Here is a 27,325-nt window from a genome sequence, read left to right as displayed (position 1 = left end):
AGGAGCCAACACTGCTGGCCAACAAGCCGGGCTTAGTATTCAGCCACCAGCTAGTACCAGCTTGCCAGCCACGCGAGTCCGTGAGCGAGTCAGCCATTTGGAAGGTGGATTCTCCAGTTCACTTGACTGCCTGGGCTGATGCCTCGTAGAAAAGACAAAAGCCATCTCTGTTGAGCCCGACCAAAATGGGCTCAAGCATTCTTTTGTTGTGGCTTTTAGCCTCTAAGGTTTGGGATGATTTGTTACGTAGATACAAAACACCCTCCCTTTTTTCACTCTTCAGTGTGTTACCCCAGTTCTGACAGGCATCTCATCTCCCATTTTTCAAGCGGAATATATTTTCCTGAGCCTTTCTCTGTTTTGACCACATGAGTGGCAACTTGTAAACAAATTTAAGATAACTTATGATTTAGAACATGCGATGATGTGATTCTACATTTTTATGTTTTTCAGTGACATTTTTTTCTGGTGAGAGATCTTTGCCATTTGTATTTCCTGTTTCTTTTAGAAACTCCGCATTGAATCCTTTTTGGCTAACACTTATCTCTCAATGGGATGAGTTCTTCCTGAAACTGTCCCTTGCAGGAGTTTTGGAAGAGGCCAGTACTAGGTTCCAGGCTAGCAGGAGGTCCCTTATGGCGAAGGATTGTGTATATGAGTGACATTTAAGCTTTTACTTCCCCCAACCAGAAGAGGTCAGCATCTCCCCTGCCGCTTGCAGTACAGAGTGTCGTGTCCCAGGTGGCTTCATCCATAGGTGGCTTCCAGTCCACAGGGCTTGTCAGTGCGTCATTTAGCCCTGCTTCTTCCACAACTTTTTGATAATAGACTAGTTGGGGAAGCTCACCACACCTGTGGTTGGGTTTTCCCATCAGGGTGTGCTTTACCACCCTTGCTGGGCATTTTCCTGCACCTTTATCTCAACTCTTCTGAACTAGCATTGCCTCGTTGTAATAGAATTTAAGGTGTTACCTGGTGTTTTCAAAGATGAGATTTCTCTTTCTGCATCTGGATCATTCCCAGAAGTTGGCCCACCAACCTCATTCCTGAGACATTCTTTTTTTTAAAATGTTTTTATTGCCTGGCTGGGCGTGGCTCAGCAGTTGAACTTTGACCTATGATCCAGGAGATTGCGGTCTGATTCCCCGGCAGGGCACATGCCCGGGTTGCGGGCTCGGTATCCAGTCAGTGGGGGGCATGCAGGAGGCATCGGATCAATGACTCATCATTGATGTTTCTGTATCTCTCTCTTTCTCTCCCTTTCTGTCTTTGAAATCAATAAAGATATATTTTTTTAAATGTTAAAATGAAAAAAATAATGTTTTTATTGATTTGCGAGAGAGGGGAAGGGAGAGGGGGAGAGAGAGAAAAAAAACATCGATGTGAGAGAGAAATATCGATGGCTTGCCTCCCATACATACCCTGACAAGGGTTGGGGATTGAACCTGTAACCTAGGTAGGGGCCCTGACTGGGAATCAAGCTGGTGACCTTTCAGTGCACCAGACAACTGAGCCACACCGGCCAGGGCCTTAGACATTAGTTTTATACTAATGATTTTTATTTTTTTTATTTTTTAAATATATCTTTATTGATTTCAGAGAGAGGAAAAGAGAGAGAGAGAGAGAAACATCAATGATGAGAGAGTCATTGATCGGCTGCCTCCTGCACAGCCCCACCTGGGGATCAAGCCCGCAACCCGGGCATGTGCCCTGACGGGGAATCAAACCCTGATCGCCTGGATCCTAGGTCGATGCTCAACCGCTGAGCCACACCCGGCCAGGCTATATTAATAATTTTTTAAATGCATGTTAAATTTTCTTAAAATTTTTTGAATCTTCTATTTATTGGGACCCTTTCATAATATAACGTTCTATGTGCACCATGCATGAAGGAAGCCAAAGTGAAATAAATTGGTTTTGTTCTTAGTTCAGACTTAAAAAAAAGAGTAATCACACAAGGTTGATTGGCTGGAACTCAGCTGAGGATCGAGTGGGATTTTCTAAAGCACCTTACGCTTTCACAAGAGCTCAGCACCCTCTCCCGACCTCTATCTGCTAAGAATCAGTGCTCAGAGCAAGAGCTTGCCTCCCTCTTAGTAGCTCCTAGTCCTCTAGGAAAATCTCCAGCAGTGTCTGCATTGCCCCGGTTCCTCCGGTGCAATGTGACTTTCTTGAGAATCCTCGATGTCTGAACCCCAAAGGTGTACCCTTGAGATTTTTAATTAATTCCTATGAGCAGAGTCCTCTGCTTTCCTGAAAGTCATAATAATGTTAATTCATTATGTAGCTATTCGCTTATTCATGAAAAACAAGTTGAACTTTAGAAAGACAAATTGCTTAATTACTAAAAATACTCACTTTGGTAAAGGGCCTGTAGTGACTTGCCCGGAGAAACTTATTTGTTCAAAGGTTAACACGGAGTGAAGCAGCATTACGGCTGCATGAGATGCCCCTTTCAGTGCCCCCATCAGTCTGCACCTAGTGGGACGCCCATAACTCAGGGACGGTGCCCCTGCCCACGCCAGGGCGCGGGCGGGAGAGACCTCTGTACGTGGGAAGGTGGCTGGATTGGAAACACACGGAAAGGGCCAAAGGGAACAGCTAAGGGGCAGCCATAGTGGCTGCACCCAGAGTCCCCACGAAACAGCAACCCCAGCACCTGCCCCAATGCCCCTCCCCCCAGAAAAAAATTTTTTTAAAGGCATCAGGGAGGTATGTGCCCACGACTCTGCTCCCCATTGGCTGCAGCTGTACCCGCACCCCCAGAGAACCGGTAGCAGAAGCAGAGGTGACATATGAGAGTGCCCCCCACCCCACGCCTGTGGCCGCAGGGAACCAGGCAGTGGTAGTGGCAGACCCACGACCCAGGTCCCCTTGCTGCAGTGGCACCGCGATCCCAGCCCTCTTACCCAAGGTGGTGGCCCCTTGGAACTCAACAGCTGGAGAGAAAGCCAGGAGCCTGCGACCCTGGGTCCCCACCCTACCTCCCCCTCCCACCCCAGCTCAGTCCACAGACACCCCGCGGACAGGGAGTGCGATGCCCACGACCACAGCGACAAGGTGCCAGCAACTCTGGGGCCACAAGTGGACACATGGAGGGCACCAGCAGCCCCTCTGGCACAGGCCGCAGAGGTGGAAAGTGCTGGCTTTCAAAAAGGTAGCCAGAGGCAGCGCTGGTAACAAACCAGAATCTTGTGCTATGGCTCCACGTCCTGTAAAACAAAAGGAAAGCCCCTGACCGAAGCAAAGCAAGCTCCACCTAAATGCTCCCAGCTCCAAATGCAAGGGCAGAGGAACTCATCAAGCGCAATGAAAAATCATGCTAAAGTGTCACAAAAAGAACACAGTTCTCCAGACTGAAAGTCATGGAAGATTGTCTAACTGATCAGAGAATTCAAATTCGGAGTCATGAAGAAACTCAGCTGCAAGAAAACCCAGAAACCTGAGTTCAGTGAGCTCAGGAATAAAGCTGATGAAAAGAAGGAGTATTTTACTAAAGAGATTAAAACTCTAAAAAAGGCCCTGGCCACAACCAACTGAGTCACACTGGCCAGGGCCATTTGCTGTTTCTTATATGATGCCCTGACCTGGGATCAAACCCCGAACCTTGGAGTAACAGGTCCACACTCTAACCAACTGAGCTAACCGGCCAGGGCATGACTCTCTTTGTTAAGTGATTTAAGCCAATGCTGCTACTGGATGTGGGCAAAGGCAGGCAGCATTGGCACCACTTGGGAGCCTGTTACAAGTGCAAATTCTCAAGCCCCGGCGTAGACCAGCTGCATCAGAATTTCAGAGATGCAGCAATCTGTGTTTTCACAAGGCCTTCGGGAGATTGTTACACATGCCAAAGTGTGACTTAAGCAATTGTGGAAGGATTTAGCCATTTACTAAGAGAAAGAATATCGACACTTTCAAAGTGATAGTTTATATTTTTAAAAAAAAATCTCTCCCTGGACGGTGTGACTTAGCAGTTAGAGAGTTGGCCTGAGCACTGGAGTGTCAAGGGTTTGGTTCCCAGTCAAGGGCATGTACCTGGGTTATAGGTTTGATCCCTGGCTCTGGTTGGGGCACATGTGGGAGGCAACTAATCAATGTGTCTCTCTCTCACATCGATGTTCCTCTCCCTCTCTCTTTCCCCCTCCCTCCTTCCACTTTCTCTAAAAATCAATGGAAAAATATCCTCATGTGAGGATTAACAACAACAAATCTCATTCTGGGACTAGAGGGCCAACTCCTTTATTTGACAGTTTTGTTTTCTGTTCAAGGCATTTTTTTCTCCCAGTAACCAGAAATCGACAGCTTTACTGAGGTGCAAGTCACATACCACACAAACCACCGATTTAAAGTGTATAGTTCAATGGTTTTTAGTACATTCACAGGTATGTGCACCTGTGGATATGAAACCATCTCCACAGCCAACTCCCTCTAACTGGTAGGTAGCAGCTGGCTAGCGCATGGTGTTAAGAAAGATTCAGAGGCCCTATCCTGTCTTGGCTGGAAAGAGTGCCGTGATTGATTTGCCAAGTCTGCTATGGATATGAGATTGAAGAATTGTGGCATTTGGGACATTCGTTTGCCACAACTACACATGACACTGATCTCGACTGCACTTAGGGAGGCTGCAGGATTTGGCTGGGTGAAAACAACAAACAAACAAGACTGCCTTCAAGCCACAAAAGGATACCAGCCCTAAATCTTGAAGATTCTGGAGGCAGTCATAAATGTGGCTGAGCTGACCCCGAACGTGTGGCCAGTGCGCTTGCAAACTCAGGCTCTGACCTGCCATGTTCATTTACACACAGTAGCATTTGGCCTGATGAAGGCAGAGCCTGAACACAGAGAAGGACACTGAGTGAAGTTTCAGATCCCAACTGTGATTTGGAGTCTCTGTAAGCTCCTCCAAATGCCTGGAGATTTATTGGAACCACTGGCCTATGCCAGAACCTCTTTGCGGGACACACAGAAAATACCCCTGCTCAGTGATTTCTTTCCTCCGCTGATGAACGTGTGCTCTAAGAATTGGGGAGAATATGATGAATATGATTTTTGTCAAATAATAGTGACTAGGCCTGGCCAGTGTGACCCAGCAGCTGAGCGTCGACCCATGAACCAGGAGCTCACAGTTTGATTCCTAGTCAGGGCACATGCCCAGGTTTCTGGCTCCAACCCAGTAGGGGGCCCATCAATGGCTCTCTCATCATTGATGTTTCTCTCTCTCCCTCTCCCTTCCTCTCTCTGAAATCAATAAAAACATATTTAAAAATATTAATAGTGACTTGGCATTATGTTTACATACACCATCCGTCCAAGGGGAAATTGCCTCAAATTGCACAAAACAAGAAATATTAATACAGAAGGAACTAATTATTCTGAAAATGAACAAATCCATTTCTTTCATTCTTGGGTTCCCATTGTCAACTACTTCAGGAGTCAATTAATAGACTTTATGCCAAAATTATACTAGATAAAATCCAACGCTTGCATTTAGAATTCGGAGAGTTTAGGACCTCTGTTCCTCTGGTCATCACCATAAACATCCACTATACCTGCATGTCATTATAAAAAGGCAACTTTGCGCCCTAACTATTTTGGCTCAGTGATTAGAGTGTTGGCCTACGGAATGAAGGGTCCCAGGTTGGATTCTGGCTAAGGAAGGGCACGTACCTAGGTTGCAGGCATGTGGGAGGCAACCAATCAATGTATCTCTCTCACATTGGTGTTTCTCTCTCCCACTCTTTCTGAAAAGCAATGGAAAAAATATTGGGTGAGGGTTGGAAGGAAGGAAGGAAGGAAGGAAGGAAGGAAGGAAGGAAGGAAGGAAGGAAGGAAGAAGGAAGGAAGGAAGGAAGAAAAGAAAGAAAGAAAGAAAGAAAGAAAGAAAGAAAGAAAGAAAGAAAGAAAGAAAGAAAGAAAGAAAGAAAGAAAGAAAGAAAGAAAGGCAATTTTGCTAGTGTATCCCTGAACTTCCCTCATTTTGGGTTGTACAGATATAGGCTAGCCTCACACTTAAGATTATTATGATAAAATGAATGTTCTACAACCACAAAGAAGATAATCTTTTTTTACTTAAGTATATATTTTGAGTAAAATGAGTTTGCTACCTTGTACTGAATCAACTTGACAGTGAGAACTCCTTGAGGGTGGGGATTAAATTTTCCTCATGTTTTGATTTCTTATTTATGTGTAAACCAATATTTAAAGTACAAACAGAGCTCAAATATGTATTGAATTAAAGTTCAAAGAAAAAAACAGAAAACCTATTCAAATAGTGATGTTCATCTTGGCTTGGTATGTAGCTGTGTGGTCATGGTCAGTAATAAGTCCTATATCTATGTATGTAGACATCTTTTGTATTTTACAGAGTATGTTCACATAAGTTTTCCCATTTGGGCCTCAAAAAGTGTGTTAGGTAATTAGGACAAAAATTATCACACCCAATTTGCAAATAAGGAAACTGAAATACCAAGAAGTTAAATCATTTTCTCAGTAAGATCTGTTTCTGGCTCCCAGTGTGCGCATCTGTAAACAGGTCCATGTGTGGTGGGGGTTACATGGTCTAGAAGCTTCTTTCCTCCTCTAAGTATGTTAGGATTTTATTACAGTCCAATCTTCAAAGCCACCGTGCAGGACAAATTTTATTTGATGCCAGAGCAACTTTAGCTAAAGTCTTCAAACATAGCTTTAGATGAGGGGTGGGGAAACTTTTTTCTGCCAGGGGCCATTTGGATATTATAACATCCTTGAGGGCCATCCAAAATGTCAAGCACATTCATGGCTTACTGCAATCTTCATTTAACACTGTGGGCACCCAAGGTTCTCCAGATCTCCGTCTGTGAGAGCAGAAGGAGAGTGTGTGTCTACACAAACACCACTGATGGGGACTGTGCTGTGTGGTCCTGGGCCACCTCTAGAGGGCACAGGAGTATGGGGGCTGGGGAAGGAGACTGATGACCTGGACCTCAGAGACTTACACTGACAGTGCAGGGCAGTGACCACTGTCTGTCACTGGAAGTCACCCAAGCCTTGAGTGCAGCTACACACAATGTGCACGAGTCCTACCAATAGAACAGTAAGTAAGAAAGTGAGCTGTAGCCCGGCCGGGCGTGGCTCAGCGACTGAGCGTCGACCTAGGATCCAGGAGATGGGGGTTCGATTCCTGGTCAGGGCACATGCCCAGGTTGTGGGCTCGATCAATGACTCTCTCATCACTGATGTTTCTATCTCTCTCTCCCTCTCGTTTCCTCTCTCTGAAATCAATAATGATATATTTTAAAAAAAAGAAAAAAAGAAAGTGAGTTGTAAATTTCCTTTTGGGAAATAACATCAATGTGAAAAAAATCTTCTCTCAAAAGCAAGGGAATGGAGGACTTTGCTTTGGGGAAGATGCAGTGGGCTCTTCTCCCTGTTCTTCCCCTAAGCACAACAAAAACTTTGGAATATATATAATATAATATATAATATATATGATGTATAATATGTATTTTAAATATGCTTTTATTAATTTCAGAGAGAGGAAGGGAGAGAGAGAGACAGAAACATCAGTGATGAGTCATTGATCAGCTGCCTCCTGCACGCCCCCTACTGGGGATGGAGGCCACAACCTGGGCATGTGCCCTGATTGGGAATCGAACCGTAGTCTCCTGGTTCATGGGTCAATGCTCAACTGCTGAGCCACACCAGCCAGACTGGACTTCATATGTTTGAAAAACATAAGAAAAATGAAAGGGACTGGCAGGGCGTGGCTCAGTGGTTGAGCATCGGCCTAGGATCCGGGAAATTGAGGTTCGATTCCTGGTCAGGGCACATGCCCGGGTTGCGGGCTCGATCCCCAGTCGGGGGCATGCAGGAGGCAGCCGATCAATGACTCTCTCATCGCTGATGTTTCTCTCTCTTTCTCCCTCTCCCTTCCTCTCTCTGAAATCAATAAAGATATATTTTTTAAAAAGTTAATTTACCTTTATAAAAGAAAAAGAAAATGAAAGGTAGAGAGAGGAAAGCTGACTGCTCAGGACCTGGAGAAAGATACTGCGGAGAGCTTCCTGGCTTTTTCAGTTTGGGGTTTTTGCTTCATATGCGCCAGCCCAGCAACCTGGAAACACTTATAGGTGCAGACAACCCTCTCCCCCCCCAAAAAAAACCCTCAGCAAAAGCCTGCTCTGTCTAACCAAAGGATCAGGAAAGGGGCAGACTAGCAGGACAGGGAACCTTCAGACAATTACTGCTTGTCTCCAGCCATAGGAAAAAACTGTGGCCTCACCACACCCACCCCATCTCCTGCCAGCAGAGAGGCTGGATGGGGAGCGGAGATTCCCGCCCTTCCAGGCTGTAACAAATTGCCCCAGTTCCTCCCCATGTTGTGGTGTCAGAGATGGACCTGGGTCTTTCATCCCAATGGGCTAATGAGTTTCCTACCCAAGCCATGGTGTCACTGGGACTTTACCACCACCTGGCAGGAATGAGCACCCTCTTTCCAATAAAGGTGATTCAGAGCAGGTCCAGTGGAGAATCAGGACTATAACCACCACCCACTGTAATGAGGCCACCCCTACCTCAGTGCCCCAGGAGCAGCAACAGGGCACTCTTGCCTTCCCCAGCCAGGGAGGTGTCAGTGGAAGCCTGCTTGGGAACTGATCTCTCGCCCCTGCACAGGAGTACTATGTAACCCCTCCCCATGGGTGTCTCTGGATACCGAATGGGGAGCCTGGATTTTCATCCCCACCCAGCTGTCACCATATGCGCCCCCCCCGCTGCAGCTGTGCCAGAGGAAGCGAGCCAAATAATGCCTCAAACATCCAGGTTTCACCTGAAAATCACTCATCACACTAAGAACCGGTACGAGCTCCAAGTGAATTAAAAAGACACCAACAGACGCTAAGATCCAGATGACAAAGTTTTCTAAGTTCCAACCACACTTGAAACAAATGAAAAGATAGAGTCTCAGCAAATAAATAGAAAGTCTCAGCAAAAGAAAAAAGATATGAAGAGCTAAATAAGAAATTTAGAACAGAACTATATAATTACACACTCATTTCCACAAGTCTAGTGGATCCCATAATAAATTATTAATTTGGGGGTAACACTATATAACAGTTAATTGGTGCATCTTGGCCTAAGCGAAAGTCCATTCACAGCCAATGGACAGGAAGCCCCAGCCAGATTTGAGCGGGCTCCTTTTGACACAGAGACTCACCAGTTATTTCTCAAGGCAGTGGCTACAAGCTATAGGACTTCTTACTCTCTTCGGTTAGTCAGTTGGCCACTATTAAAGAAAGAGGCCCTACATGGCTTGGAATTACTGGCTGCTAGTGAGGACCACCCGAGACTCAGGTCTTTGCTTCCCCCAAGACAACAAATCCTACCAGAAAAGTCCCCATTTCAGAATTTCCAGGCTCACCCTGGACCTTGTACTGGTGTCTCCACGGCCTGGCTCCCCCCACAACTGGATTTGGGTAATAGCCCCCAGGAGCTCCATGCAGAGCCTCCAATCTTCTCCACCCCTGAATGCAAATCCCCAAGGCTGGGACACACCCCCTTCCCTGACCTGAGGCAATGGCAACTTTCTCAGCCTTGTGAGGGACACACCATAGTCCTGGGATCCCAGCCACCACCTAAGGACAGTCACTCTATACAACCATGGTGGACCATTGTTCTTCACGGAATTGGCAACCTTTTGTGGCCTTGATTGATGCCGGTTCCCACATCCTGCTACTCCCCAGAGATCCCACTAAAGTTAAGAGAGGAACTCTTACCTTCTCTGAGGAGTTACAGGACATAAAATTGAAGGCAAAGAAGTCTACCCTACTGGACCATTGACCCCCTTGCTGATTTGGTCACCTCGGAAAGTCATTTCACTATTGAGTATCAGTTTCCTCATCTGTAAAATGTGGGTGATGATTATGCTCCCCCCCTATGCCACGGGGGTGGGGGTGGGGGGTGTCGCAACAGAACAGGTGAAAATACTTCGTACCCTGGGAAGTGATCCATAGCTGTGAGGTAGAACTGGGTGATCCCTTGGGCAGATTCCCACATTTGGGATATTTTAGACAAACTGCATGAGTCACAGCATCTAAGAGTTTTATTAGTTCTCGTATAAGACAGTTTTATGGGTCTCACGCTTCTATGCCTGTGGACAATGAAGAACTTTACTTAGCGTTACCTCATCAGTGCGTTGCTGCCTGGCTGATGGATCTATGGAGTTTTATGATCTGTATGTGAAAGGTTTGATGTTGGCTGTGGGGCAGCCAGCAAAGCCCAACAGAAATCAGAAAAGTGTCAGCAAATACCCATTCATTACCCAGAAGTGAGCTTCTTGAGGGCAGAGGCTGTCTCATTCAACGTTTTGTTTTTAGCATAGCCCAGTGCTTGGCACATTGTGGATACTAAGTAAAACTTACTTAATGGGTGGATAGAAATATTTTGGAAGGAACACAGTTGTTACCAGCTTTCTGAAATTCCCTTTCTCCATAGTCAGCCTAGGCATTTATTATTTGCCTTTTATATTGTATTTTTTGTTACATGGGTCAATATTCTATTTCACACTTATTGGAGAAAAGGCATCATATGAATATAATTGGAAAATACATGAAAGCACCTACATTAGGTTCATAATTCAAATGCCCAATCATCCTTTTTCTTCATGTAAACTAGAAGAAATCTGAAACAAATGAAAGAACCACCTTTATTCATAGATGATCTCCCCAGAGTTTTCAGGCAAGAGTAGTTTCAGGCTCATGTAATTTAAGCTTCTTGAAAATTGGAAAGTATTTCTCTTGGAGATTTTATTAGGTGTAAGAGGAAAGCCAATAAAAGACTCACATTTATAAATTGGTATTAAATCATTGCTCTTAACACACAAGGGTATTTCACAATTTAGTAATGTGCTAAGGCAAAGACGAAAAGTAGGAATGCAAAATAGAGGATGTTTTCCCAGAAAAGAACAAACCTGGTAGAGCCTCTCAATGAACTGGGCTTTGAGAATTAAGACAAGTCAACTTCTCCCGAAGCCATTTACCAATCTGCTCCCCTTCTTCTATCAACCACTCACAAGGAAAGCAGCACAATTGTTAACTGTATTCGCAGCAACCAGTGATGCATTTAGACATGGCAACTTTCTCGTAGCTTCCCTCCATTGGCCGTAATGAAAACTGGAAGATATGGTCTTTGGCAATGAGGATGCTTGACTACATGTAGACTTGTTTCCGAGGATGGCATCATACAATGTGAAAATAGAAAAAAATAATCCAGAAATTCTGTATTCAAAGAATATAAAGAAATTGCATAGATTTTATTGTTCCTGGTGTTTCAGCTAATCTGTGGTGAAGAGTGATGATAAGGGTTATGTGACTGTAGGGACTCTTTGAACGAATATAAAGCTTCTACGGGGGTGCATCAGATCAGGTAAGTTTCTTCCTTTGCCCCCAGAAAAACACTAACAAGATCTTTCCAGGATATGGAAACAGGAAAGCCCTCTTGAGCCTGCCCACCAGGTGAGCATATGTCACACCCAGGATCCACTAGGCACCTGCTGCTACACTGCACCCCAAACCTGTGTCTAGGACCAGCCTCAGGGGAGGCCAAGAAGAACTGCCAAGCATTTCCCAGGGAACGGTAACAGAGCACACCACAGCCCCATCCAGTTACCTCTGACAAAATGCCACCAGGAGCATTCCCGGACTCCAACGTGTACAATAGCACAGAACTCAAAAGAATGGCACAGCTGAAGCTCCTACTGAGCAAAGTCAACAGCACTTCTCAAGGGGGTGCTGAATGCCAGCAGCTCACCCTAGAGCCAAGAGAGCCAAGAATATACCTCCAAACACTCCTAGTTGAAAACAATTGAGCCCATTCTAGTGAGTTAAGTAGGAAGAAGGTTTTGTTTTAGTTTTATTTTTTCTTGTTTCACCAAAAGAAAAACTAAGTATAGTCATGAGCTGCATAGCAAGATTTTGGTCAATGATGGACCACAGATACAATGGTGGTTCCATAAGACTATAACGGAGCTGAAAAATTCCTATTGCTTAATGATGTCGTAGCACAATGCATTACACATGTTTTTGTGGTGATGCTGGTGTAAGCACACCTACTGTGCGGCTATTTGTAGGAAGATATAGCACATATAATTATGTACAGTACACAATATTTGATAATAAACAACGTTACCAGTTTATGTATTTACTATACTATTTCTTTTTTTAAAAAAAATGTTTTTATTGATTTCAGAGAGAGGAAGGGAGAGAGAGGGAGAGACAGAAACATCAGTGATGAGAGAGAATCATTGATCAGCTGCCTCCTGCACGGCCCCTACTGGGGACTGAGCCGGCAACCCAGGCATGTGCCCTGAATGGGAATCGAGCCATGACCTCCTGGTTCATAGGTCAATGCTCAACCACTGAGCCATGCTGGCCGGGCTATACTATTCTTTTTATCATTATTTTAGAGTGTATTCTCTCTACTTATAAAAAAAGTTTGTTGTAGAATAGTATGCTATGCCATGCTAGCAGCAGCCTCACACATCTCATGTTTACCCATCTCTTGACTGCATCATTTTCTCTTGTGTGTGATTTAATCTTGTGTTGTTTTGTACAGTAACAAGCTGTGCAGGCTTGTAGTCCAGGAGCAGTAGGCTATCCCATATAGCCTAGGTGTGTAGTAGGCTAGACCATCTAGGTGTGTGTAAGTGCACTCTCTGATGTTCACCCAAAAAATTTGCCTAATGATGCATTTCTCATAATGTATCACATTAAGTGGCACGTGACTATGCAAGAAGTACAGTGATTTCCACAATAAAATATAGGTCTAACGAATACTAGAAATACCACTGCGTCATTTACAAGCACGATCTCATTGAAGCCTTAAATCCCCGTGTAAGGTAAGAGCACTATCCCCACTTTAACAGCCGAGGAAACAGGCTCAGCGAAATCAGCTTGCCCAAGGCCGCCCAGAGCCCTGAGATTCCAAAGTCTGTGCTCAGTCTCTCTGCCTCCCTTTCCCATCAAAAGCCAACCAGCCGTTCGCACGCACTCAGGACACCGCTCCCAGGCCTAGTTGAAAAGACTTGGCTCCATTTCTTATTCCTCTGATGCATTCTCAAGCTCTTCCTCTGCTGAATCCCTCCCGTTAGTGTTCAGAGACATTTTAGTAGTTTCTCTTGTGAAAATAAATAATAAACGCCCCTTCTTTTGCCTCTCGGGTCATGCACCAAGAAACGACAGGGCTGCATTCTGAGAAATGGGTCGTTAGGCGATTTTGTTGCTGTGCAAACCTCACAGGGTGCACTTACACACACCTAGGTGGTCTGGCTTACTCACGCCCAGGCTAAATGGGAGAGCCTCCTGCTCCTGGGCTACAGCCTGCAGAGCACGTTCCTGTACAAAACAACATGGCATTAAGCCAAGCGCAAGAGAAAACGATTCGATCGAGAGATGCAGTAAATATGAAATGTAGGAGGCCGCTGCCACCGTAACATGGTGAAATGTTCTACAGCAAACTTTTTTATAAATAGAAATAATAGACTCTAAAATAACAATAGAAAGTCTAGTAATTACATAAACCAGTTACACAGTCGTTTATTATCATTATCAAGTGTTATGGACTGTATGTAATTGTATGTGCTGCGCTTTTATACGACTGGCGGCTCAGGTTTGTTTGCACCAACATCACCACAAACACGCGAGCAATGCATTGTGCTAGGATGTTAGGCCGGCTGTGATGTCACTAGGTGATAGGAATTTTTCGGCTCCATTGTAATTTTACGGGATAATAGTGTCTCACAGGCACCTGAAATCTGACTCATTCTATTAATATATAAGCTTTACCAGGGGGGACCATGGGTGTCCTGTTCATGACTGTGTCATCCATCCAAGCATCATACCTGACACAAAATAAGCTCTCTATGAAACTTTTGGATGGATGGATGGATGGATGGATGGATGGATGGATGGATGGATGAGAGTCGGAAGCTCCCCAGACCTTGCCCTCTGCATCTCTTCTATCTGGCTGTTCCTGAGTTATGTCCTTTTATAATAAACCAGTAACCTAGTAAGTACAATGTTCCTCTGAGTTCTGGGAGCTGCTTTAGCAAATTAATCAAACCCAAGGTAGGGTCTTTGGAATCTCAGATTTATAGCTAGTTGGTCAGAATCGCGGGTGACAATCTGGTCTTGTGATTGTCATCTGAAGGAGAGGGGCAGTCTTGTGGGACTGAGCTCTCCACCTGTGGGCTCTGACGCTCTTCCCAGGTAGATAGTGTCAGAATTGAGTTAAATTGTAGGATGCCCAGCTGGTATTGCAGAGTTCCTTGGTGTGGCCACACTGGAGTTGGTGTCAGCATTGTAGGGGCCATTCCCTGCTCATGTGGGTCTGGGGCCATGGCAGGGAATATCGTGAGCTGTTCCTATGTAGTCTCATGGAAGTCCAAGGGCGGCAACTGTCTTTTCAAAACCTCCTCCAAATCCCCCACTGCATGTACACCAGGGCTTTGGAAGGGAGGTTGTCCCAATGGAGTCTGACTCAAGACTGAACAAGCCAGAGGGCCTAGTTGGGCATCATTTCTGTGGAGCTGTTGCCAGGCCACATGCTGGCAGCCAACCAGGGAGAACCTTCCTGGACGCTGGCATGGGCCCTTAGCGCAGGGTTAAATCAACCCTGGTGACATAGGCATGTTCCCAGATGGGGGCTAGGGCATCCCCAAATTTCCTCACACTGTAATAAATTGTAGTTCTCATTGGCATGTGCTAGACCTTAATGGACAAAATGAAGAAAAAGTGTTCCATTTCTTGATGGGGAAAAAGATTGTAATGGGGCACATTGTTTCTCTACTTTTTTACCCCAACTCTGCCAACAATAGAGAGGAGACCAGCAGTCTCACACGCTCATCCCAAATTTAAAGTTCGGGGATAGCCTGGGTCTCCAGGTTGCATCTGCTCAGTGCCCCGCCTTCTGGGGCCTCGGCGTCTCAGACACAGGCAGAGAATGACCAGGTCCTATTCCCCAAGTCAGAACTACAAGGTTGTCAGTGACTTCCTAAAAGTCGTAAGTATTCATCCATCCATCCATCCATCCATCCATCCATCCATCCATCCATTTCATAAACACCTATCAAATACCTATTAGGTGCCAGCAGGAGAAACAGAAAAAAAGACTCAGTTCTTGTTCTCAAGTTGTTTTCAAACTGAAAAAAAAAAAAAGTCAAAAGCAAGTGTCATTGGCACTGTGATAGAATTATCTAGAAGGCAGCACTGAACATGAAGATTTAGCCTTACCCTGGGACCTGGCGCTGGGAAACAAATCTGAATCTTGCTGGGTGAGGGTGTAGGAATTCTTCACTCATTGACTGATTCAACACATAGCTACTAAATATCCGCAACAGGCCGGGCTCTGAGGACTCGGTCATAAATGCACAGCCAAGTTCAGCGCTCAGAGCTTACATTCCAGCTGTGGCTGGGCAGGGGGTGGGAAGACATTATAAAGAAGTTAGTCATTTATTTCCCGGGTTTTATTGCATATCTAATATGTGTCAGGCAGGGTGTTAGATGCTGGGCTTATAAAGATGAGTGAGACACAGTCCCTGTCCCTAAGGGCATTTCAACCCCAGAGAAGAGCCTGTGGAAGGTGGAGAGCAAGTGAAGGGGCCGTGTTTGGGGAAAACCTAGTCGTTCAATAGAGCTGGGGGCACAGGGTGTGGTGATCAAGGGGCTCCCTCTTAGTTATGAAACTCATCCCTGGGAAATCTGGGCAAAGTCCTTCCTGGAAACTTCATATAAACCCTCCTGAAGAATTTATTGAGGCGGACATTTAAGAACAAGCTGTAGGTACTGGGTTACATAAAAAAGCATCAGCCAGCCTCAGGTGTGGCTCTACTTGCCTGAAATACAGACCGAGAGTAAGTTTCTGACACTCCAATTTCAGTTTCATCTCTCTCCCTCCTTCCCTCTCTCTCTCCCCCTTCCCTCCCTCCCTCCTCCCTTCCCTGCCTCCCTCCCTGCCTCCTCTTCTTACCTAACTCCATTCCCAGAAACTATTGGTCCTGAACATATTGAAGAGAACCTACAATTAGGATCTGCCCTCTGAGGTGTGGTAAGAAACTAATTGGTTAATGTTTGCAAAATGCCAGGACATTTTTGAATAGAAGACCTTATATAAGTTCAAAGTATTTGTAATTATTACGCTCATTACTATAATTTGTAAGACTTAGCCATAAATCTTTTCATAATAGGGTGAAGTAAACACTTTTAAAAAGAAGAAGCAGGACAGGGACTGTATATAAAGCATAGATGGCCTGTCTGCTTCTAAGGACAAGAGCTGAGTGAAGACAGGTGAGTGTAAAACAGAGTCGTGGAATTTATGCTCAGGCTTTTTAGGATGAAAAGTCCAGTCTATGGTGATGGATTGAGAATGATTGTGTCTTTGCTGCTGAGGAAACAAGAAAAGTTGTAGTCAGATAAAACTAAAGGAACTTGCAAGGAAAAACCCAAGTTATAAAAGATTATGTACGTGATAGAGTAATTTTTTCCTGTCCATTACAGTACTTAAAAAAATTTAGATGTATCTTAATGTAAGTATATATTTTTGGATCTGTGAGCATTTGCGGAACAAAGAATAGGAGAACAGAAATATATGTGCACTTTGCAGGAGCTGTACAGGCCCCATGGATGTCTTTTTGTTAATTCAAAGCCAAAGGACGGAGGTGTTTGTATTTTGCCTGATGGTAACCTCTCCTCCACCCTCATGTTCACTCCCGCCAAGGGTAGCCCCATAAACCTGAAGTGATGGTTCTGTAACAGGCCTGTTTTTTCTGGAAGCTGTGAAATAACTAAGCCTGACATGTCTAACAGCTTAAGCTTGACAGGGTAAGAGGACAGACAGGAGCCTTGGATGGGACAGAGAGGCCATGGTCTGTTTGATTTGACTTTTGTTCAGAGTGGGATATTCTTAGACAGTCGTCAGCACCCGGAGAGAAGCCTCCCCGGAGTTCTCAGCGCTGGGAATTGCAGGGGGGCAAGGCCAGGAGGCAGGAGCAGAGGCCTCGCAGAGGGAAGGCGCTCCCTTCCAGGTCTCTCTCCACGCGGGAAGGATTTGCCTGCAGAGTGTGAAGAGAAGCCCTCAAACCTTTGAGTTCTTCTGGGCTGGATATCATTGCCCACAATCCAAATTCAGTAAATATGTATTTTCACAGACTATGTGAAAGGGCAACTCTGCAAAAGTGATTTTAAAAGAGCTTGTATTTTACTCTAAAATGTTAGATTTTTCTCAAGGATATATGAACCTAGTGTCAGAGGCATTTTATATTTTTGACTGTTATTAATTTTTTAATTTTTTTATATATATTTTTTATATATCTCTATTGATTTCATAGAGAGGAAAAGAGAGAGATAGAGAGATAGAAGCATCAGTGATGAGAGAGTCATTGATCGGCTGCCTCCTGCACGCTCCCTGTTGGGGATCGAGCCCGCAACCCGGGCATGTGCCCTGACCAGGAAACGAACCCCGATCGCCTGGATCCTGGGTGGACGCTCAACCGCTGAGCCACACCCGGCTGGGCTGTCATTAATTTTTTTAATGAAGACTTTAAAATATTTTTTAATATGTTTTTTATTGATTTTAGAGAGAGAGGAAAAGAGAGAGAGAGAGACATCGATCAGTTACCTCCCTCCCACACACCCTAACCAGGCAACAAACACATAACCCGGGTATGTACCCTGACAGGGAATCGAACCGGTGACCCTTCAGCCCACGGGATGACACTCAACCAACCGAGCCACACCGGCCAGGGCATGACTGTCATTACTTTAAGGCCTGTTGGTGCATAGGTGTCTTCGAGGCAATGGGCCAGGGTGTTGTGTGTGTGAGGAGGGAGGGGAAGGATAGGACACTGAGACGGTACAGGACTAAGACGTGATGCAAAGGCCTGTCAGCCCACAGCAAGCAAGTAACACAACAAGGTAGCAACAGAAACAGTGAACAATACGGCACGGAGCCAAAGACGCGGAGGTGCACAGCAGCTCTCAGTTCTTCCAGGATCCGAGCGGCGCCGCAGTGGGGCACAGCCACCTTCATCTCCCAGCACCGCAGGCTGTTAATACAATTCACACTCCGGGCTGACTGGAGGACCCTAAGGACCAGGGTGGCTGTGAATCAGGGTTTATGGCAAAGACCTGGGACAGTATTTGTGGAAAAGGAATGAGAGTCCTATGGTGGGGGAACTACAAAGACCAAAGACCTTTATTTCCACAACAGTGATTTAAGGGAGGAAGAAATAGTTCTTTATGCCTTGCAAATCTAAATGATGCTATGGGAATTGCAAAGGACATGGTGGAGAGAGGTGAGCCCGAATTGTCCGGGAGGGAGGCTCAGGTTGTGAGTTTCCAGGGTGCCCAGCAGGCCTGCCGTTGCAGCTTGTTGACACTGGCACGCTGCCTGTCACTGCTTTGCTCGCCAGGAAGGGAGAGGATGGATGCCACTGTAGACACTGTGCTGGGCGGGCATCATGGGCCCTGGACTGTCTTGGCCAGGCATCTAAATAATGGTTTCAAGCGCTGGGAGCCACAGGGGTATTGCCAGATTAGTTGTAGGTAACTGACGGGCCCTCCCTGAGCACCCCAGCAATGCCTGGCGACCCCTGCTAAACACAGAGTGCTGTCCGGCTCCTGTGAAGCTGGGTCATGGAGCTTGGCTTGTAGCAACATGTGGTGTTTATGTCCATTGGTGCTCCTTACCCTTTCCTGATGGAACTGGAAAAACGACATGAAGGAACGCTGTGTTTCCAAGTAATTGTGTATTTACCTAGACTCTTCATTCGAGGGCTTGCTCAACAGATATTTACTTGTGCTTGGAGCGTGAGGTAGATGTTGAGTCTCATTCGTCCACTGGGGTTTCCAAGAGGAAGTGTCCCCCCCGCCCCCCCAAGAAAAGTGGCAAAATGCCCTGGGTTTAGCATCCGGATACAAGCAGGGGTTTTTCCATAAAGCCAGGGAGACGCCTCTGTAAAGACGAACTTTCTCTGAGCTTTTCCAAGCTCAAGTGGTCCTTTCTCGTTCAGTGCTGGGGGCTCAGTGGTGCTGAATAAATGACTCCTGTTGGGTGATTGTCTCTGAGAGTTCCTGCAGACCCAGCTAAAATTTCAAACTCCTGTATCTTTTTGGGGTTGGGACCCAGCATGACATTTTCTGCTCAACTAAGGGGAATCAGGTAGAGCATTTCAGTGTTGTAGGAAGAAAACCAAATGGTCGTGTCTGAGGGCAGGGACCCCTCGGTGTAAGAACACTTAACTCTAATGTCTTCTCTACTGCTTCTTCATCTGTTTTGTTTTGGCTGTGTTTTTAAATTTTTTAAAATTTTCAGTTATAGTTGACATTGAATATTGTATTTGTTTCAGGTGTACAGTATAGTGGTTAGACTTACGGAGTGATCCCCGCCCCCCCAGTCAGTCTAGTACCCACCTCACAAACTCTCCTTCGTCTTGAGATGTAACCTGTCTGGGTGTTTGGAAGGAACCACCCATAAAAGCAACCTTGAAACAAAAGAGATGAGAAAAGCATTATGAGAGTGACGGATGCTGTGTTTAAATGCGCACTCCCACCTATAATGATAGTAATAATTCGAAATGATAGGTAGCCAGGCTCAGCTGCCCGAGGGAGGCCATGGGAACACCCTGCAGTGGGAGGAGCTTTTGGGAGGTGAAGGATTTGGGGGCAGGTGGCCTGCTCCTCCAGCGCTTCCTGGGGTCAACTGCAAACTATGCTGGGTGCAACTGTGCATTCGTTTGGTAGCTGGTGGGGGAACCAGGCTCTTTGCACACATGGAAGGTGAGTAGAGGAACAGTTGGGATGAAAGAGAAAGTGCACAAGAGCCAGTGTGAGGGCAAGGGCTTGATGGTGACCAGTGTCAGAGCTCCCCTACAGTGAGCGCCTGAGGGGTTCAGTCCTGGACCCCTGCCCCAACCTGACTTCATGGGGACTTGACTTTGCTGGTGGAAGTAGACTGTGTCTCCATGTCCCCTCCCCCCCCCCCTCCCCGCCCTGGGCTCTGGCCCAGGTTTGTTCCTGCCCAGGAGCTTTATAGAGGGGAATGGGGAACATGGCTTAAGGTGGCCAAGGGGGTCTGAGCCCCCCGGCTGGGGCTTAGAGCGGTGGGCAACGTCTTCCAACTCCTTCCAACAAACAAAACAAAGAATATGTTCCAGGACACAGAGGACAGTGTGACCTTTCCTCTAATCTGAAGGAATAACCCAAGTTAAGAGAAACACGAACACAATTCTACTCCTTTTTGCATTATTTTTTGATGATAATGAGGCTGTTGGGATCAGGCACATGCATCGGAAACCTGCTGTTCGCGATCCGGAGTCAGGGCACCATGATGCTTGATGCTGAGGCCGAGGGACCCGGATCCCTGTGGGCCAGGCAGGAGTATCGTCATTTTAAGGTGATTGAAAGGATGGGCCCGGCTGGGTGTGGCTCAGCGGTTGAGCATTGACCTAGGATCCAGGAGATTGGGGTTTGATTCCCGGTCAGGGCACATGCCCGGGTTGCTGGCTCGATCAGTGACTCTCATCATTGATGTTTCTCTCTCTCCCCCTCTCCCTTCCTCTCTGAAACCAATAAAGATATATTTTTAAAAAAACTAAAAAAAATGAAATAAAAGAAAGAATGGGCGGAGCAAGCGCCCTGCTTTTGCTTTTTTCATTATGATTCAAATCATTCATTTTCTTAGTTTAGACAGGGGGAAGCTTGTTCTCTTTTTTTCACACCTTTCCATAGAGACATTACAGACTGTTATGATGATGATTGATATTTTCACATCTTTGAGCTAATTGTATTTTTAAATCATTTTAGGAGCCAGGGAGTCAGAACATCAGTATGTCTGCGCTGTGGATGCTTCTGGGCCTCCTTGCCCTCACCGGTGAGTAAGCTTCATTCTCCCAAATGACCTTGGAGATGGGAAGGATACGCACAGGATCGTGGCGGTACTTCCGATACGTAAAACTGCAGTGGGAAATGTTATGTTTTTCTAAGCTGTTTGCCAGACGCTAGAGTAGGACCAGCCTGAGGAGCAGCCTCTCCCGGGGCCCCACAGGAGGAGGGGCTCCTCCAGGCTGCGGGTGGGCTTACATGGCGCTGCTTGGAGCCGGACTTTAAGTAATACCATTGATAACTGTTCATCATTTCTCTGTAGAAAGTCCTCCACCAAAAGTACTTGTGGAATTAATTAATAGAGTATGTATTTCCAAGGAAGGATTGAGCCGGTTTACTATAACAAGACTAATGTAATTCAGTAGAAAGCTAGCATTGAGGGGTCAAGGAGATGCGACTAAGCTAACCATTGAGGCTGACAGAGTTGCGATGCTTGAATTTTAGATTCAGTCCTGTTTCCTTGTAGCTGGGGCGAAAAAGGAAAGTACACGCTTTTAGGTAAATAAAGGGAGGAAGTGTCATTCCTCAAGAAAAGCAATTTTTTTTTCCTGGCTCTAAATTCTAAAAATTTCTCAAATGGGGTCAGTCTTACATTCATGCATTTATTTGTTGACCCATTCATTTAGCAAATATTTAAAAACTCCTCTAAGGAATTTTGGGGATACAGTATAAGGAAACTGAGGATGTAATGTGGTTAGGGAGCGGCCAGGAGGCAGGGAGCAATGAATGACACAACCAGCTACTATGAAGGTTATTTGCCACCAGCTATAAAAGTAGGGTGTCCTGACTAAAAACAAAAACGGACACGTTGGCTCGTTTAATTTTTAGTAGACTCATAAAAGACCAAGCCATTTCACTTTCTCATTTCTCTTAGAGTACTCACCAAAAGTTTTAAAGGAGAAGTACATTCTCCGAAATACTAGAGTTCTCAGATGTCAACCCTGTGAAGGTCTTAGAAGAAAAGACAACCTTAAAATACATTTAGTAAACAGGCAGTGCACATATGATAGGCAAGAGACATTTTCCCAAAGACTTGCATGCACATCCTTAAGATCTAATGATATAAGCTACTTTCGTCAAAGAGTAAAACAAGTCAAAAAAAGTAATCTAATGAGAGGTCCTTAGAGAATTATAATAGTGGGGTGATGCTCTGGAGGGGCAACTTCCTGCCACCTGTGGGTGTCTTGTTACTGGTGGGTAGGCCCTCCTGGTGTGAGTGATGAGTGCTCCGGAATGTCCTTCTTTTCAGTGGCCTTTGCAGAATCCTGAGTGTAAAATGCTCCCCCCCCCCCCCCCCCCGTGCTGGGAATGAGTGGGGGTTAAGGAAAGAGACAATACAGGGCAAAGCGCGAAAGGGAAGCCGTGGGAAGAGGGAGCCCCACGCGGAGCCCAGGCTCCTACCCCAGCACGTGCCCTGCCCTCTGCGGTCTCCAGCAGCCCCGCAGACCTGCTCCGAGAGCCGGGGAGCCAGCTCCAAGTGGCGGTTTCCCAGCAGCCCCCTCACTTGGGGTCTGGGCTGAGATCCCAGGGAGGCTCCGCTTTATACGTGTCTCTCCAGAGCAAGCCTAAGTGTCTCCCCAGACCAGCGGGTTAGGGGGTTGGAGGGAGACGTGCTGAGAGTTCACATAAAAAGGGAGAAGGGAGCTAGCTGACGGGGAGCACACGGCCTCAGATCTGGCTCCAGGACACCCACTCGACAGCCCCAGAGCTTTGCCAGGAGTGGAGCTGCGCCAACAGTTCCTCCGTCTGCGGGATATGAGGTGAGAATTCAGTATCCGGGAGGCTCTGCGGTCGTTTCTTAGCCCCTGTGCTGTAAGTTGCAGGAGGGTTTCCGCTGCGGAGTGAAGTCCTTGTTGTCACTGATTTCGGTAGAGTTCTGTGCGTTCATGGCACTTCATTCGCGGGCAGAAGGATGCTCAGAACTACTCTAGCTCAATGTCTTAGGTTGACATTTTCTCAATCTGTAGGCTCATCTGAAAGTGGCAACTGGGGATGCTATGGAAACATCCGAACCTTCGACACCCCCGGGGCATCTTGCGGGATTGGAAGGCGCCGAGGCCTGAACTACTGTGGTAGCTAGAACCTTCCTCTTCCTCTCCCTTTCTCTCAGAAGGTGACTCCTTTAGGCAAGGGTGGCTTCAACATTTTGTCCCTGCCCTTGATACCCCACCCCTATGTCTCCCAGTCATTTCCCACAGGTTTTGATCCTTTCAGCTTACCCTTTTTTGATCCCCACTGTTTCCCACAGTCCCACGCTATGGAGTGATGAAAAGAGCACTGGACATGGAGTCCAGAGACACTGTTGGGTGCTGGCTCTGCTTCTTAGCCCCCCTCTGAGCCTCTGCTGAGATGGGGACGATAGTACTTTACAGTGTTGTCGCAAACTCTGGTCATAGCGTGCACGAGAGTGCTTTTGAAACTGCAGACGTGCTTCGAAGGTTTAGTGGGCCAGCCAGGGAGTAGGACTGGTTTCCACTTTGCCCAGCCTTCTTGGGCGCACGATTTCTGGGTATCACTGGAGGGTGGAGAGGTGGGCGAGAGTGAGCACGCCTGTCAGGAAAGCTCTCCAAGGACTTCTTGAAGGGTTTGGGAGAATTTCTCCCTCACATCCTGTGCTTGGTGTAGCTGATGGGTGTGCATTTTACTGGGTAAGTCTGCCTGGGTGCTTAGGATGGGGCCAGTGGAGCCTGTACCCGTGGGATTTTCCTGGGAGGACTGGAGCTGCCCCAGCTGAGGGGCACTATGGCCACAAAGGACGCTGCCTCAGGGGATGCCAACCCAAGCTCAAAGGAGGAGAATCATAACCTCCGTTCTAGGAAAGGCCACCAGAGGTTTCAGACCCCAAGCAAGGGCTTCTCCGTCCTCAACTGCTGCCCAGATGCTTGGCGAATATTTTCCCTCTCCTTCGGAGCTCCTGGGTCAGCACAGGTCGCACCCAGCCACACCCTCCCTTCTGGGTTTGCTGTAGGAGTTCGTGCTTCGGAAAGGCTGGCTGAAATAGACATGCCCTACCTCCTGAGGTACCAGCCCATGATGCGGACCGTCGGCCAAAAGTACTGTGTGGACCCTGCAGTGATCGCTGGTGTCGTGTCCAGGGAATACCCTGGCGGCAACGTTCTGGTCCATGCTGGCAATGTGGACGATGGAATCAAGGTGGTACAGGTAACCCTCCACGTGGGCATCGTGTTGGTGGCACAGCTCCAAAAGGACACCTTCCCATTTGTAGCGCGGATGGTACCCCTGGGGCACAGCCCCGTAGGCTCCCTGGAGCCCTGAGAGCCCATCTCTGCCTGAGAGGGGTGAGCAGCCCCATTTCTGCTTCATTTTGAGCCATAATTCCTTTTCAAAGTAAATTACGCCGTGTGTCCAGGGTATCATCATTGATACACTATTCTGGATTTCCTGTAAGGCCGGCAGGAGAAATATCACAGATTGAATCCTTGCTTTGTTATATTGTTAACCACATGACCCTGGATAAAGCATTTAATCTCCCTGGGCCTCAGTTTCCTCACCTATAAAATGCCATCCTCAGAAATGATATGAAGATTCAGTGAAATAATGTGAAAAAGTACATGCCATCTGGTAGATTCTTAACAAATACTAAATTCCTTTCCCCCCCTCTTCTTTCTGTACAATTCTTAGTTCTGAAGGTCAAGTGGTTTTTTAAAAATTTTTTATTTATTGATTTTTATTTTTTTTTAGAGAGAGAAAGGGAGAGAGGGAGTGAGAGCAAGAGAGAAACATTGATTTGTTGTTTCACTTATTTATGCATTCATTTGTTGCTTCTTGTATGTGCCCTGATGGGGGATTGAACCCGAAACCTTGGTGTATCTGAGCGATGCTCTAACCAACTGAGCTACCAGGCCAGGTCCTCAAGTTTTATTTTTGCAGGGATCTGCCTGGCTTCACTTATTGTCTGATAGAGACTTTGAAGGAACCGGTCATTTATTAACCCACTGTCGAATTAACTCTGCACTAGGTGACTGGGTAATGGCAGGGAGACGATGAGGCCACAGCTCTTTCTATTACATTTCACATTGTTGTAGGTGTTGAGAAACCTGTAAGTACTGCAGTCATTTTTTTTTAAGCTTTTAGGAAAAAATATTCCTCAATCATCTTTATTTTATTTTTTAATCCTCACCTGAGGATATTTTTTCCATTGCTTTTCAGAGAGAATGGAAGGGGGAGAGAGAGAGAGAGAGAGAGAGAGAGAGAGAGAGAGAGAGATTGGCTGCCTACTGCACAACCCTGCAACCGAGGTATGTGCCCTTGGTTTGAATCGAACCTGGGACCTTTCAGTCCGAAGGCTGACACTCTAACCACTGAGAAAACGGGCCAGGGCTCAATCATCTTTAAATTGGCTTCCCATTAGTACTTCGTATGACACTTTACAATTTAAAAGTACTTTCAAATGTTATCTTAGTTTGATTTGGGGGCCCCTCCAATAATCTGATGAATTGGGGCAGGTGAGGAAGTGAATTTGTGAAGAGGTTGTCATTGCTGCAAAGTCACACGGTGGCTGGAAAAAGCAGCCTGGGGCCAAGGACAGCTTGGGTGCTTCAGGGCGGGCATCATTCCTGCCACCCTGTTCTGCCTCCTTTGTAAAGTCTTGTTCTTGGGGAAAGGATGAGTCCCTCTCCTTTAAAGATGAAGAAAGAATTCCCCAGAGTCAGGTATTCCTTCTAAACACGGTGAAACATTACGGAATGGTAACCAGAGGAGTGGAAGAAAAGCTAGTGGTACCTTTAGACCTTCAGATTATCTGGAAGGATAATTACAAGTGCAGATAGAAAAACCCTTTCTGAGCTGTTCGGAGGGTTTGTGGAGGCAGCGCTGAAGGAGGGCATCAGACTGGAGCCCACCCTCCCCGTCAACCTTGGCTTCCATCCTGCCTCCCACCAGTGCAGCGAGGCAGCAGGGAAGTGTCTGCTCCTTCCTTCCTTTGCCCAAACTTTGTACTTGTCCCCAGGGAGACTGAAGGGGGCGCTGGTTCTTCCAAATGAGGAGGAAGAGAGAGAGAGAAGGGACTTGAGAAAGCACTGGTAGCGGGAAGCCATGTCACCCCCCACCTGGCTCACCTGGCTTCTCCTCTGCCTCCCTCCCTCTAGGACACGGGCCATTATGTCCCCACATCCTGGATCAGTGAGTCCCAGCTGTCCCAGATGACTGAGGTCCTGACTGTTAGAATCAAAGAAATCCAGAGGAGGTTCCCAACCTGGACCCCTGACCAATGCCTGCGAGGTAGGTAGAGCCCATGGGTCTGTGGTTTCACAGCCTGGAACAATGGGGACGAATGTAATGCATGTGCCAGATTCCCCAAAATCTCAGTTGCTGCCCAATAATCACGAGGAAAGAGAATCTAAGTTAACTGCTGGGCACCCTGAAGCAATGAGGGGCTGTGGGGTCAGCATTAACCTGTCTCCCAAATTCCAGGTGGACTCTGTGCCTACGTTGGAGGTCCTAACTACGTCAGAAGCAGCCAGGACCTGAGCTGTGACTTCTGCAATGATGTCCTTGCACGAGCCAAATACTACAAGAGACATGGCTTCTAACATTTCAGATCAACTCCAAGGTCACTCTTATACATAAGGCCTCATCTGTCCCACAAATCAAACTAGCCAATGTGGCTTGTAATTGAGAATCTGAGTTTGACCTGAAGGGTGTGAAAATAACATGGAATACATTAAAGGAAGAATTATCCTCTGCATTTTGTGGTCTGATGTGTTTATGTGTAAGTCAAGGGTTGTGTCTCTTTAAAGGCATTTCCACGGAGGTCAGCTGTAATGTGGATTTCCATGAAATGAATCCTGTACCTCATTGACTAGCATTGCCAGATTTAGCAAATAAAAACAGAAAGCTGCCCTGGCTGGGTGGGTCAGTTGATTGGAGTGTGTCCCCTGCACCCAAAGGTTGTGGGCTCGATTCTCAGTTGAGGTACGTACAGGAGGCAGCTAATCAACATTTTTCTCTCTCTAAAAATCAATGAAAACATATCCTCTGGTGAAGATTTAAAAATATGCACACACGGAAAGCTCAGTTACATTTGAAATCCAGATAAAAAATGAACAATTTTATTTACTCCTCTCCTGAATATATGTTGTTTTATTGATTTGAGAGAAAGAGGAAGGGGGAGAGAGAAAGAGGGAGAAACATTGATGTGAGAGAGAAACATCAGCTGGTTGCCTACCATCCATGCCCTGACCAGGGATCGAACCCACAAGCTTTCGGTGTATGGGACAATGGTGTACCGGGGCGACGCTCCAAACAACTGTGCCACCTGGCCAGTTGAACAATTATGAACAATTATTTTAGTATAAGTCCTATGCAATATTTGGAACACATTTGGGCATATGATATTTTACCTGGCAACTCTCTCATTGATTTCTCTAATAAAAAGAATAGTTTTGAATTTAATT

The 27,325-nt window shown here is 46.4% G+C and overlaps 1 protein-coding gene across 2 annotated transcripts; it reads left to right on the top strand.

The window, feature by feature from the left end:
• The first annotated feature begins 15,811 nt into the window (after window positions 1-15,811).
• Window positions 15,812-26,556, top strand: LYG1 (lysozyme g1). 2 transcript variants are annotated; one of them, XM_081156288.1, is made up of 7 exons: window positions 16,027-16,072; window positions 16,217-16,316; window positions 20,832-20,898; window positions 22,877-22,981; window positions 23,878-24,071; window positions 26,018-26,150; window positions 26,343-26,556. In XM_081156288.1, exons 3-7 carry the CDS (start codon window positions 20,856-20,858, stop codon window positions 26,459-26,461), a joined length of 594 nt encoding a protein of 197 aa, XP_081012414.1. In that variant the 5' UTR covers window positions 16,027-16,072; window positions 16,217-16,316; window positions 20,832-20,855; the 3' UTR covers window positions 26,462-26,556. The 2 variants fall into 2 exon arrangements, with proteins under 2 accessions (XP_081012415.1, XP_081012414.1); XM_081156289.1 differs by lacking the exons at window positions 16,027-16,072; window positions 16,217-16,316 and adding an exon at window positions 15,812-15,883.
• The last annotated feature ends 769 nt before the right edge of the window (window positions 26,557-27,325 follow it).

The sequence above is a fragment of the Miniopterus schreibersii genome (assembly GCF_964146895.1).
Source record: "Miniopterus schreibersii genome assembly, chromosome: 13".
NCBI lineage: Eukaryota > Metazoa > Chordata > Mammalia > Chiroptera > Miniopteridae > Miniopterus > Miniopterus schreibersii.
The sequence above is the reverse complement of the archived record's forward strand: the minus strand, read 5'-3'. Positions and strand labels throughout refer to the sequence as shown.